We start from the raw sequence: 14722 nt of genomic DNA on the forward strand, positions 1-14722 counted from the left end.
CTTGGTATCGTGTTTTGACTGATTGCTTCTATACAATAGACAGGTTGTAGACAATTAAAAGATTTTCTTCGATAACTTGTTGCTGATAATTATTTATTATTAGTGTCTGGCTGGTTATACTACTACCGTTTTGCAATAAAATTATAAACAACTTTTTAAGCATAAATACGAATTTATTTTCGAACAAATTAAGTACATGCACGTAATAAAATACTCGTCAAAATCACAATAAAATAATATACTTACATAAACATTTATGATTAAACCCAATAGTGTGCTATAATCTAAAATATTATCACTTAACAGGACTAGAATATTCAATTATGCAATATTAACTAAAAATTCACTTTCAACGCCATTATATTATGTAACCTTAATTAATACAATACATTGAATTCAATACCTATAACAACACTTCAATAGAATACTTAAAATAAGGCAAACATTATTATGGCGAGATTGTGAACACAAGCAAGAACAATTCATGTTATGTAAATGCCTTATAGAGTTCTACAATTCTTATATTTATATTTGTTTCTCTTATTATGCAACACAATTATAAATAGTCATACAAGTAAAATAAAATAAAATAAAATTTTTTCTTCGAGTTTTTCGTAATATTCTTTATCTGTGGACCTTGAAATTCGCGCCAATATTTTGTAAATAAAATTATCCTTATTACTACGTCTACAGAATATTTTTACATAAATTACTATATAATATTTATATAACCTACATTTCAGATTTACACATGATTTTCGTACCTATGATTTAGGTAACACTAATAACGATTTCATTAATTTTGTGTCTGATCAAATTTTAATACAAAAAATATATAATATCTACATCAATAGGGTTGCTATCTGGTCAATGTAAAATATTCTTTATTTTATTTTTGTGCTAGCAATGTGCTCATATCTCTCTAAATCCCTATTACTGGGAATAAACATGCAAATAAATAAAAAGAATTCCTTGGCATACAGCAACCCTATCCATGTACTGTCTATAAGTAAAAAACTTAATCTAATCTATCTAGAAACTACAATCTACCTATATTATTTCATAGCCATTTTATTATTGGAGTGTTATTTTAATACAAGTCCTATTTAATCGAGCGTAAAGTTGATCCTTCTTAATTTTATGATTGGCATGATAGCAATAGACAAATGCGTCCTAAAAGTATTAGGATGATAAAAACAAAATTTTGTTTCCATAAATTAGTGTATGGTTTATTACTATGAATAAACTCATTCGAGATCAAACCAGACATGAATAGTGTTGGTTTTATGATTTTATTTATGAAATAAATATGCACTTACAAAAGTATATTAAAATAAAATTATAGTGGTTAGATTTGAATGCATTGTATTCATGTATGTAAATAACGTGATAAATAAAAACGATCACTGTAATAGTTGCAAAATTGTTACTGTTGCTAGTTCGCTTATTAAGTGCTATTTAATATTGCTTTTTAATGTGCCACATATAAAATTCAATACTTATAGTAAGTTATCGATATGAAGAACTGTTATTTTATAATCACTAATGTAAGAATAGCTGTATTATCGTGAGCTGAAATGGTGTTATAATGGTCATATCTTAGTAATATTTTGTCCTACTGGTCTAAATCTAGCATTGGTTTGCTCTAGGCATTCAGGCACAGACTGTAATAAAATTGTGCGCGATGTTCTTACAATTGTTCTTACATACAAATAAATAACTTACAGTTTCATAAATACACTGCACACTTATACAAATCGTTGGCTTACTAGCTTATTCTAAACATGAACGGTTTAGGCGATTACAATTTATTCTAGCATTTGTTCTATACTATTTGCAATCACATTTATACACAATTTGGAATGGCAACGTGTCTTTATGTAATGTCCGTGTGAATGTGGAAGAATATTGTAAGTTGTTACTTACAGTGACCAATGGCTGACTTTATTCGAAGGCAGCTTAGTCGCATTGCGATGAGCTACGTCTTCACTTTACGGGAGTTCTTGTAATGGCCGTTTTTCTTCCAACCGTTGCCCTGCGACGCCTCGCCGTTCATGACGCGGGTGCCAAACGATGTCGTCTTGCTTTTAGTTTCGAACAACACGTCCGAGTCTGTCTCACTCTCTGATACATCTTTGCTCGTAACTGCAAAAGAATGGAGATTTGTTAATTGCTTTTATTGAAAACTACAGTATTCGGTGATATAGTTGCTTTGATAAGAACATTATGTTATTGAAGTACTTTTACCTATCTTAGTTTTGGTGATTGCATTCAGCACCGTACTCTCAAAATTTTAAGCAAGTGCATTTAGATGACATTTATAGCAAAGAACATAAAGAGGAACATAAAATCTGACTAAATGTGTAGTTGTATCGGTATTGTTTACATTTCTTGATTGAATTTGCTGAAATAACATGAGCCGGCAGAATATGGTAATAAGCTTGTCATAGTGACACAGCGATAAGATATCATACCTACCTATTTGTTAAGAGATGTTGTTTTCAATTGAATATTATAAATATTGTAACTTTATACAAATATCAAGGCTAAGTAGATCTACCCTAATCTAAACTTTTTTATTTTAGATTTTACACACACACACACACAACGTCACGCCTTTTATCCCCGAAGGGGTAGGCAGAGATGCACATTACGGCACGTAATGCCGCTATACAATGTACACCCACTTTTCACCATTTTGTGTTAAAGTCCCATGTAATAGGGGGTGAGCCTATTGCCATATCCTGGACACAATTCCAGACTCCGTGCTACCACTGAGAATTTTTTCGAAAATCCGAAAAAAGCCCAGTAATACTTTGCCCGACCCGGGAATCGAACCCGAGACCCCTTGTTCGGCAGTCGCACTTGCGACCACTCGACCAACGAGGCAGTATTTTAGATTTTAATTTATTTTAAGTCGATTTTGCATCATCATGATCTGAATAATCTTCACTGCTGTACAAAGCCTCTTAAGTTTTTTTAATTATTTACATTAACACCAGAATAGACAGACGTGGTGATCTGTTAGATCTTCAAAATATTTATTTCCAGTTTAAATAATAGAACCTATTAGTCAGAGACAGAAATTGGATACATTTTATGATCTTCACCATTAGCCCTTCTGATGATGAGGAAAAGCCTTTTTCTTATACATAGTTAATGTCAAAATTGTATCTTTAATAGCCAAGATTGGACCTTAGGCCCTCTATAAATGTATGTAAAGTAATGGTAGCATATAACAAAGCAGGCGGTCGTACAATATTTACATGGTTTCTCCTCGTGGTCTGCGAGCGGCAGCAGCCTGTACTTGGGTCTGGCGCGCGGCTTGCGGGGCGCGCACAGACGGCGCAGCGCGCGCGCGCCCGCCCAGCTCCCGGCACCCACCGCGCACAGCGCCGCCACGCCGCCCAGGCTCGCGTACACCACCGACCATTCTGCACACACCAGGGAACATTATATTCATAACTAGCTTCTGCCCGCCACTTCGTCCGCGGAAAATTTAAAAAAAAATAGGGTTGTACTACCCCTAACATTTAGGGGGATGAAAAATAGATGTTGGCCGATTCTCATAGATACCGTATAAGCACAATTTTTTTTTTATCAACATCGGTCAAGCCGTCGTTTTGTTTTAGATTACTTCTGACAGAACTTGGGGTTTTTTCTCTTTCATATATCAGATACCTGCCAATAAAACTCCCATCAAAATCGGTACCGCCATTTCAGAGAATAGCCGAAACAAACAGACCGACAGAAAAAATAAATATGAAAATGAGCGTTACCACAATCAGGTTGCGCATCAGGATCCAGCTGCGCCAGCAGGCTCTGCATCCAGAAGGCGTCGCAGCGACAGGTCCTGGTGGCGTGGTCGCAGACGCCGCGGCCCGAGCACGCGCTGAGACAGCGCAGCGAGCGCACGCGGCCCCCGCCCCACGCGCCCCACGCGCCCGACGTGCCGCGGACCAGGGACAGCGCACGGATACCTTCTACTGCTTTACCCTGTAGAATATTACATTATGATATTAGAGCAATATTAGAAATAGGATATTAGAAAAGATTATTAGAGGAAAAGAGGCTTTAAAAACGCATTTGACTACACTAACAAATGGCAGATCTACAGCTTGTTTATGAAGCAAACTTGGTAACTAACAAATGGTAAAAAGTAGTGACCGATCTGGATATCTAATAATAATATCGGCCATAAGACAGTAAGTACAACCAAGATATTAGCGGTTTTCCATACGATAGGATGCCATATTACATAATGGAGACTAAGCTACTTTTGCATTAAGTCACCTGAGCCTTCGAGAGTCACTTCGAGAGTAAGTACTTTTATTTAATGAGACTATAACTAAAAGTAAGTAGGAATTAATTAAATTTACCTGTTCGGATAGGAAGAAGATCAGCTGCGCATTGCCTGAATCAATTTGTCCATGAACCTCGGTAACGTTGACTCTAATATCGTCTTTAAGGAGTAAAGTCATCTTTTGTACTAGTGAGTCTAATTGACTCTGGGTGAAGGCCGATATTGGAATGTTTAGTGTCAACTCCATAAGGTTCATTTCTAAAGGATCAGGCTTCACTTGGACGCTCACTGTGTCTTTGTCTGATTCGCCTTGGTCATCCGTTACTGTTAGTTCGTATACGTATCTTCCTGCCTCTATGTTTGTAAGCTGTAATTTAGATTAAAATTAATTTTTATCTATAGTTTACGTTGGTAGATTTGAATCTACTGTAGCTTTTGTGTAAGCTGTTAATTTATGATAACAAAATAATCCAAACTATTTAAAAAACTTTGCGCATTGCGTTAAAAACAACATCAAACTGCGCAAAAAGCAATATAAAGCCACGTCTCCACTAGGAACATTTGTCGAGCGACATGTGTCCCCAGAGGCATTGGGCGACGTCCGACGACATCGCCGCGACATTGTTGACCATGCGACAAGGAGCAGTTTATGTCTGTCGCTTGACAAATAATCCTAGTGGGGACGAAGCTTAATGTGTCTTCAAAACTTACCATTAACACGGGTTGTGTATCAGAATTCAGGATAACGGTGCCGGCAGCGAGGCCAGACGGTGAACGACTCCACTTCCACGATACTATGCGGAAATCATCCGAAGATTTTGATCCATTGAGTATCAACACCGATACCGGCAAGTTTAGCACTAAGTCGCCGCCCGCGTCTGCTTTTGGAGGACTGTTTTTGTCTGTAATTTGAAAAGAATTTATTTATAATAGAGCGGATATAATAAAATGTCAGAGGAACAAATATGAGTTGTCTACTATTAATACTTAAGGTCGATTTTTCAATAATAGATAACTGTTGTAAATACCGTATAAAAACAGTATGGAATTGGTTTCGTATGGAAAAACTGACAAAAATTCAAAATAATTCCTCCGTTAAAGTAATCTGGGGTTGGAAAAATCGGCTCGTAGATGAGTATTTGTAATCACATGATGCCTACACACCTTGTTACCTTATTTATATACGTTAAGTAACTAACAAACACATTGACATATCTACTAGTAAATAAATATCCAGAGTTCCACTCTACTTGCACAGTAATTAATAATACTAACCCGTGGAAACATGTACCAAACGCATGCAATAACTTACAAACTGCTTAATACCATGTATTATTAAATACTAAAACCCATTGTACAATATAGTGAAACTATACAAAGTACCAGGCAGATGTAACAGTGTAAAAAGTGCTCTAGTGCGATGAATTTAGGAGTGAAATTACAAAATTATGTACAACTTACTTTGCGTGACGGTGACGGTGACATTATCAGATGCAGAATTCCCGTTATCGTCGAGTACGGTCAGGGAGAAGACGTATTGTCCTTTAGTGAGTGCTGTGGCATTCGCGACTGACTCATTAAAGTTGATAATGTTAGAGTTAGTAGGACCGGAGAGACAACGCCAGGTGTACGCGACTATCCTATGGTCATCGTGCGATGTCGAACCGTTCAGGATGATCCAAGTTTGAGGCAGTGATATGAACTGTAAGTATACACCATTATATCTATGATAAAGTTGATTAGTTGATGGTAGACATGGGTAAACATAGAGCTATACAAAACCAGTTTATCGTGGTCTCGCTTTGTATTACCTTTCCGCACATTCGACAGTCAGTTTATACTGGTTGTAGCTTGATGTGTAACCTTGTGTACTGTGATACGAGCCAAAACCATAGTTTCCAAAGGATAGATCAATGTTAACATTAAAGAAATCACACAACTCATAATATGTATGCAAGTTGCAATTAACAATGGATTAAATTGATCAGATCAACTTTCTGGCATATTAAACCGATTCTCTTGTATGTAGAGTGAATAAAAAATATTAATTTTGTAATATTAGATTCATGACATTCAATTTAAAGATATTGGTAAGAATCAGTACTCTTAGTACGAGTTTGCTTTACGTTTAATAAAATCGAAACGAGAGCGCGTTCGGCGCTTTGATTGGCCGGCTCGAATGAACCAACCAATCAGAGCGCCAAACGCGCTCTCGTTTCGTTTTCGTTCAACGTAATGCAAACTCGTACTAAGGGTACAGATACAAAAGAATCGGCGTATCAGAATTCTACCGAAATATTATTTATATCAACTACATAATTATATTTAGCTCTGAACAGTGTGTAACAACAAACGATTGTTTAGGATATCCGTTACGATAACTTGCATAGATCGACGGTAACATGCAGTGATTATACTTTATCATATTAATACTGATAGCCACCCTCCATTATTTTACCAGCTATGCACATGTATGTTTTAGTTAAGTAAACACCTCAGGCAGCATGCATGTAGGTAAAAGAAATAAGTCAGGTTATGACGTTAATCGTTAGTTCGAGTATAGATACAATTTATGTTGACTTAAGGAAGGGACTTGTTAGGTTCAATATTAAAGAAATATTCTACTCAATCGATTTAAGCTAAATACATTATAATAATTTCCGATCTACAAGTGTAATGTTATGTAGGAAGGTAGAATAATAACGGCGCCGTCAACTGTCTTGTAGCTCCAGACTGCATTAATTTTGTTGTCCTCAAGGTTATTTTCTTTTTCTATCTCTTAGACTAAATATTAGTGTTACATTGTTCTCACATAGTTGAAGTAATCGAAAGAATGTAACCAAGAATTGTACTGTGAATCTGATTGAAAAAAAGTAACCTATGGAGTTTCTTGCTCATCCTTCTCTATAGTATTCTACACTTTGGAACGAGCAAATAACTTCACTAGACTGACCGACAGACAGACATTTTTAATATTATATTATATTTACTTTGACGTTCAAATGTGCCTTCCTGGTCTATTTGAAATAAAAAAAAAATTACAATACGATGTAAAGCAGTTATGTACTTAACATACTTTATTTACAAGTACATATGTATATTCATATTTATTACTAGTACAAACCATTAGGTTATTGGACATTTTTTCAACAGCTAATCAGCGTCTATCTGTCACCTAGATCTTGAACAAGTTTAATTTATTTTTATCTAACTAACGTGTAGTTCTACTATTTCGTTTTTGTAACACGTATTTCCTGCCCTACTAACTATGATTTGCTCTCATAATTACTTCACGCTTCGATAGAGCGATAGGAAAACAAGCTGATGAAATATTTCCTTTATTTTCATAACTTAATGGGAACATAACATCACGCTTTTTAATCCATTGCATATTATACCCTTTTACATAGGCAAAAGGTTACATATAAAATGTAACATCCATTTTCATTTAATTTGAGTCCTATGTATTGGTGAGTCTATTGTGATACAAAAACATGTAATTTAAATATAGGCCAAGGTTTTGCTTATCGAATTTAGTCCTTATTTCCAAAAACTTTAATTATAAAATTCATCAAATGCCTGTGCGGTATCGTTGTGCCCCTATCGATTTATTATTATCAGTAAAGGTATGAGTAGGTAAATGACCCGCCAACTGCACTTGTAAATAAAGGCGATATTTTGAATAAAGCCTATTTATTAGTCTTATATTTATATTTTTGTTAGATTTATACTGAGATACCAGTATCTGTTAGTAGGTAAAAGTACTAGATAGAAGATACTCATAACTAACTAACTAACTTAAATTACAGTAGAAGTCCAATAAAGGTCTTTAAATTTAATATTGTTGGACAACAGCAGATCGATTTTCAACCTTGTTCCTTTGCACTAAAGTTTAAAATCTAAAATAAATATTCTATTGATGTACAACTTACGGATTCTGCTTTTGCTTCAGCTACTGGTGGCGTGTTGGTCGGAGGCTTCACGAAGACATGAACATCGGCAGTGGAGGACTGGCCCGAAGAGTCAGTCACTTTCAACACGAACGTGTATACGCCTTCTGATAGATTTGACAGCTGAAATTATATGAAAATATGGTTTTAAACTTTTAATTACAGGTGCTAATGCACCAGTAGCGTAGCTAAGTAAGATTTGGCTCTAGGCTAGCTGCGCTAGCTTTATGATTCAAATTATTTTTGCTTAAACTTTCATATTTTGCTTTGGTCTCTGCTCAAGATTGAATTCGAAGCCCCCCTAAGGTTGAGAGCACTGCCCTGCCTAGCCCCTTAGTAACTACGAAAACGGGTTAAACACTCTCCTTCAAACGCATTATATGATGGATTCGATAAAACCGCTATGAATATAGCTTCGAACGAAGTAATACCTAATAATCAAAGGTTAGCACTTGTGACAAATTGATTTTGTAATGGAGAGAATAGTAAACATAAAATGGATCTAAGTATGTTGCCCACAAGACGGTCGGGAGAATGTTAAAGGAAGCCCAGCAGCCTAGTAATGACACGGTAGTTGAAAACGTTAATTATATTATGAATATTTTGGGAGGTAAACTAATAATCTCTTTCACATTATTCTCATTAAGGCAATGATAAGCAAAAGTCATTTCATTAATTATGTTGGATCAAATACCTATCATGGAAAATCTCATTAAAACCGAAGGCGATGTCCGATAAAAAATCTAACGCTCGACTCTATTTGTGGTAAAACTGTAACAACCTACTTGTTACAAAAAGAGGATACATGTTGTACATGAAACACCATGGCATGTGCCAGATTGATAAGTAGCGATAACAACATAAGGATATCATTATAAACCACGTTTTTTCATTATATGTTATCTAGAATATTTATTGTATATTTATGTTAATGACGGGTAGAGCTACATGGAAATATAACATAGAATAATGTCATGTCCTTTTCTTTGTTTAACCGACATCCCAAAAAGGAGGAGGTTGTCAATTCGGCCGGTGTGTATTTTTCCTATGTATTTTATCATAGAAAAGAAATCGTTGCCCCTCTCCTATGCTTCACACAGACTCAAAACAATAATCTGTGGGTCACAGAGATATTATTTGGTGTGAATACACGTTGACAAATATGTCACGATCTGCTAAGCAACCGCTCAGCAGCATATTTGCCAGCTTGTATCATATTAGATCATTCTCTTTTTGTAACTTAGTTTTCGTAGGGCAGGTTCTCGCGCATACAAATATTAGAAACTTCATATGAGGAAAAAATGAAACCTGTAGAGCGTGTTAGTTAAACATTATATTATCTATCTAATAAAACTACTTACTTGTAAATAAGGTGAGTGTGTATTTTGCATATCAACCGCTTTGTTTTCATCTTCAGCAGATTTGGTCCACTCCCAGGAAGTGATCTCGTGGTCGTCAGTAGAAAGGCTCCCGTTTAACGTCAAGTTATTGTTCGGCAAGTATATTATTACGTCTTGACCTGTAATAAAAGCAATAAATGAAGTCATTGTAAATCTTCAAATAAGTAAATTTCGCGAAATTAGTGCGTTAATAGCATTTATCACGAAAGTAATGATAGAAATGCCTTATCACTGTGAGAATTTTGTTAAATGTGTTACGTTTCGCCATTATTAATTAATATAAAGACACCACGTAAAGTTAATAGAGTAAGTCCCTGCCTTTCGACAGTTAAACTTAAGATGTCTAGTTCACCAATCGGATAACGTGGTAGTTAGATATTAATTTTCAAAGTTGTGTTTCGGCGTTCGCGTCCGGGTGACGTTAGGTACCTGAGGTTCAATTACCACCCCCTCCCAATCTCAGATGCCCTTAAATTTCCTAACGTGAAAGGCCGGCAACGCACTATCGCCCCTGTGTCTCGGGTGTCCGTGGCCGGTGGCAATTGCTTACCATCAGGCGACCCGTATCGGCGCGTTTACCAGCTTACACCATAAAAAAATAAATATTAACTAACTCACCAGCATTAGCTTCAGGCGGATAATCAGTATGATTCAACACAGTAATGTTAGCTGTCGTAGAATTCTTCACATGATCAGAATCTTCAACGGTCAGTTTAAACGTATAGTTCCCAGGCTGCTTCAAATCGTTCAGGACTAATGTAGGTCCATCTTGCAAAGGAGGTTGGTAGCCAATAGGCCCAGATGTCAAGTCCCAATGCCAGGAAATTATTGCGTCGTCATCCTGTTGGTAGGGAAAGAAAAATATTGTTGTACTATCGGTAATTTATTTAACTACATAATTATTACCTATATATATACATAAGGTTGTAATAAGTGGTGAGCGTATTGCCATAAATCATGTACAAATACGAGATTTCTGAACATGAAAAACTTAACTGAAAACTGAGCAGATTACTTATTAATTATGTATTATAAAAAAAAAATTGATAGAAATCTAACATTTTAATTTCCTAATTAGTAGTTCCTTAATCAACTGTTAATCTGTTCATTTTATCAATTTCCGAAAATCTTTTAGTTCTATCTGTTGTCGAATCTAATTTTTAATGTTATTGGCTGAACAAAGTCATGACATTGTTGTTTTTTTCTGCTTACATTGAAGCTACGAGTTACGTTTTATTACTTTTTGTTTGTGTGTTAAGTATTTTTTAGTCGCAAAGTTACATACAATATTATATTGAATAATAAATTACAATATGCAAGAATTAAATAAGTTTAGTGTTTTAAACGTGTTCTATAGTGGAGACCGCGTCTAGGCGATGGTAGTGTAGCCCCACACTACGCTCGCTTCTAGCTTGGTGGAGTGACGATATCCGCAAGGTCGTGGTAGTGGTCGGATGCGTAGAGCTGAAGATCGACCTCAGAGGCGTAACATTAGAGAGGCCTATGTTCAGCAGTGTACGAGAACGGGTTGATGATGATGAGTGGTAGATGCGATTGGAAAGGTCTTAGTATGTCTAGTAGAAGGAAACCAGCTGGGGCCTTAGTCTGCTATTACAATTGTGTCAGGATGGTCGATCACTGAGCAGTGCGAGAGGGACGGAGCTAGTAGCAGTAGGTTGTATAGCTCCGCTATTGGAAAGGTCTCAGTGATTAACCAGCTGATTATGATGATGATAACAAAATATTTTTCTTACCTTACTAGCGCTTCCATCAAGCACAGCAACAGTGTTAGGAAGTTTCACAGTCTGAGTTTGTGGTGTTATAACAACTTGGGGCGGAGTGTTGACGCGATGGGGTGGCAACACTGTTACATTTGCAAAGCCTTCCCCATACGAATTAGTTCCGTTAACCGTCACTTTAAATCGATATTGCCCTTCTGTTAGATCCGTTAACGTCACCTTTGCACCGTTTTGATTCATGTTACCTAAAAAAACAAATGATAATACGTCTTAAATCTATTTCCTGCTCCTTTTTTCACATTAACGAAATAAAAACATAAATAACTTTATTCCAAAGCGTTAAAGTTGGATTTTGAATAACATCAATATGTATTGTAAAACAGTTTGTATCTATTCACTATATGGTACAGAATGTTCTATATTTATGTAAGAAATATCAATCTATTTTTTTATTGTAATGTGAGACATACTAAATTAATTATTATGTTAGCTTTAATAATAATCAATCTATTTTATGTGCATTTTATTGCTTCATTGTAAGATTTAGTTACTACCTGTAAAACCTCCTTTTGGTTGATCTACAAGTGTCCATACATAGTTGTAATGGCTCATTGTTGCTTTCTCATCTGGAATAGTGTATGCTGCCAAGGTTACTTCATTGTCTGGTAGTTGTACCTAGTGAAAATAAATAGTAAATATTTTTTATAGTAAGGCTAGTAGACCAGTCAAAACTGAAGGTCATTGTGTAATTAATTTGATTACAGTTAAGTAGTCTAGTTGAGTATAGTAAGTAGTATAGTTAAGTTAAAGGTAATTGATAACAAAATAACTATAAAAAAAATTAATTACATACCTGTTTGGACAAGATAGAAACAGTCAATGTTTGAATACTTTTCTGAGAAGTAGTTTCAGTTTTAAGAATATCACTTTTTGGATCAACATCGTCGTTTTTCTTCATAGAATCAACTGGTATTGTGGGGCCTTTGGAGAATGGTCTAATTATTTGTACGCATGAACCCTGTGCATTCTCCTCTGTACCAGGTACACATTTACAAATGCCATTGCGTAGTTTCAAACCCAGTGGTATGCACTCCGAGTTGAAGGGGCAATCGCCGGCATCTACTTCACATGGTATCTTTTCTAGAAAACTATTTGTATCCATAATCATATCATTATCATTGTTATCTCGGTACTTGTCAAAGTTCCGTGGTTCATCCTCATCCATCGTAGGCAAGTTGTTGAGGAATCGCGATAAAAATGTTGAGGCTTCATCGCCGTTGAGTAAGTCATTTCTGTTTATTGAGTATGGAGAGTACACTGACTCTTCCTCGGGAGAAAAGTTATTGTTGACTTGTCTGTAGCTAGACTGATCTAATATATCTGACCAATTCTCTGCAACAATTATTTTTAATGAAGTTAGTAAAAGGTACAATGTTACTGATAAGGTGGTGAGTGAAATACTATCATAAAATTGTTAGGACTTATCTATGCCTACATCTAAACAAAAATGATATGAAACTGAATTAGGTGCTTGGGTTAAACATACAAAATAATTGTATTGTCATGCTTTTTATCCCTGAATGAAAAGGCCGAGGTGCATGTTATGGAGCTTAATGCCACTGAACATTGCACACCCATTTTTCACCATTTGTGTTATCAGTCCCATTTAATAGGGGATGAGCCTATTGCCATTTATTTGGCACAATGACAGGCTCTTTGCTACTACTAAGTACTAAGTAATTAGCCCAGCAATACTGTGTTTGACCCGGGAACTCAACTCACTCAACCAAAAAGGCAGTCTTACATAATAAATATGTTTTTATCTGAAATAACAACTATACATTACCATTAGGCAGTACTGGTTTTACAAGTATCATGGAGACATGTGAGGCCTCCCATTTTCGGCTGCCAGTCCTCTGTAGCGGTAGACACAGTTCATCACTGACACACTCCACGTGGAAACACCTCTGGTCATATATGAACACTATATTGCAGGACTCGGAGATACAGCACTCCATCACACATTGCTTCAAACCCTTTAGACCTGGTTTCTCTGTGTAATTCCCAGCTGTTAGATTACCTGAATAAAAAGAAGAATATATAAATAACAACAAATTAAAAGTACTCTTAACCGATGAGCATGTATGAAAAGACTATTGATAAAGCTAAAGAGGTATGTAAGATTTGTAGCAATTGTTGGTCCAATGTCTCTGCCTACCCCCATGGGAGTATGGGAGACAGGGGTGAAGTTATGTATGTAATAATAATAACAGTGTCTTTGCCTTATATACTTCTTTATTGTCAGTTTAGACATGTGTGATATCAATAAATTATGTTTTTCAGTGCTTATTAATTAATAGAGTGAAATGAATAATAATATAATGAGTACAATTTAATTTGTTGACTAGTCAATACATTATTTGTTCTAGTTATGAAAGTAATGTGAAAGATGAGAAAGCTCTAGCAATTTCTAGATAGCACACTGCTTGTAATTGAAAGTATACTGTTGCTTTATTAACAGCTGTTCCTTCTATAACATGTTTATTATGCGAAAATTATCCTGCTGTCGTTTTATATGACCTTATACGCAAGCAAATATTGAATGCAAGTATTACAGCTGCATAAACTTACCAACTGGCATGTAATTCAAAAAATTCTTCGGATATAATTTGGGGCACTTATTATTTTCGTATATGTCTCTCCATGGTTTACTATACTGCGATAAACACACTTTAACATTAAACAAAACCACTACAATAAATAAACTCATACATACACTACTAATACTGTTCATTGTGGATTTTTTAACACGATATAATAATTATTATTTAGTCGCACAATGTTTTACTTCGTCGACAATTACGGTTTTAGTTATCTAAGTCACAGGAACCTAAATGTAATATTATGAGATATGCAATGTTTGCGTGGGAGCACCGATAAAATGGTTTTATATTATTGTTTTTTACAATTTTGATATCCCAACAATAACATAATCGAATAATCGAAATCCCTCATTCTGAATGATAAAACGTCAAGCAACTACCGAAGTGCTGAAGTTCAGGCAGTTCGAATGATCAATGTATTACATTGTTTTGATCTGAATGTTAGCTGTGTCACTGTTGCTACTGCGAAAATATTTCGGTTTTCTCTTTCATGATTTTTTTTATATGCTAAAGATTCATAATAATGTTTCATGAAGTACGAAACGCAATAAATTCCCAATGAAAATGAATTTTGTGTGACGTTTTGACATTTTGTTTTTGATGTTGTCAAATGACAGTGGTGACGTGACCGTAGAAACTAAAATCGACTAAAATCAAGCTAGCAGTC

The 14722-nt window shown here is 35.5% G+C and overlaps 1 protein-coding gene across 2 annotated transcripts; it reads right to left on the minus strand.

Moving 5' to 3' along the window:
- Positions 1-152: 152 nt before the first annotated feature.
- On the minus strand, positions 153-14678 carry LOC118281822 (dyslexia-associated protein KIAA0319). Of its 2 annotated transcripts, none has more exons than XM_050693956.1 (14): positions 14024-14678; positions 13239-13472; positions 12246-12784; positions 11947-12067; positions 11408-11637; positions 10272-10494; positions 9615-9772; positions 8236-8376; positions 5765-6005; positions 5015-5205; positions 4380-4670; positions 3780-3996; positions 3267-3434; positions 153-2145 (listed from the first exon to the last, which is right to left on the minus strand). In XM_050693956.1, the coding sequence occupies exons 1-14, from the start codon at positions 14184-14186 to the stop codon at positions 1979-1981; spliced, it is 3084 nt and encodes a 1027-aa protein (XP_050549913.1). In that variant the 5' UTR covers positions 14187-14678; the 3' UTR covers positions 153-1978. The 2 variants fall into 2 exon arrangements, with proteins under 2 accessions (XP_050549913.1, XP_050549912.1); XM_050693955.1 differs by having other exon boundaries at positions 3258-3434.
- Positions 14679-14722: the final 44 nt, after the last annotated feature.

Source organism: Spodoptera frugiperda, chromosome 5, assembly GCF_023101765.2.
Source record: "Spodoptera frugiperda isolate SF20-4 chromosome 5, AGI-APGP_CSIRO_Sfru_2.0, whole genome shotgun sequence".
Lineage (NCBI taxonomy): Eukaryota > Metazoa > Arthropoda > Insecta > Lepidoptera > Noctuidae > Spodoptera > Spodoptera frugiperda.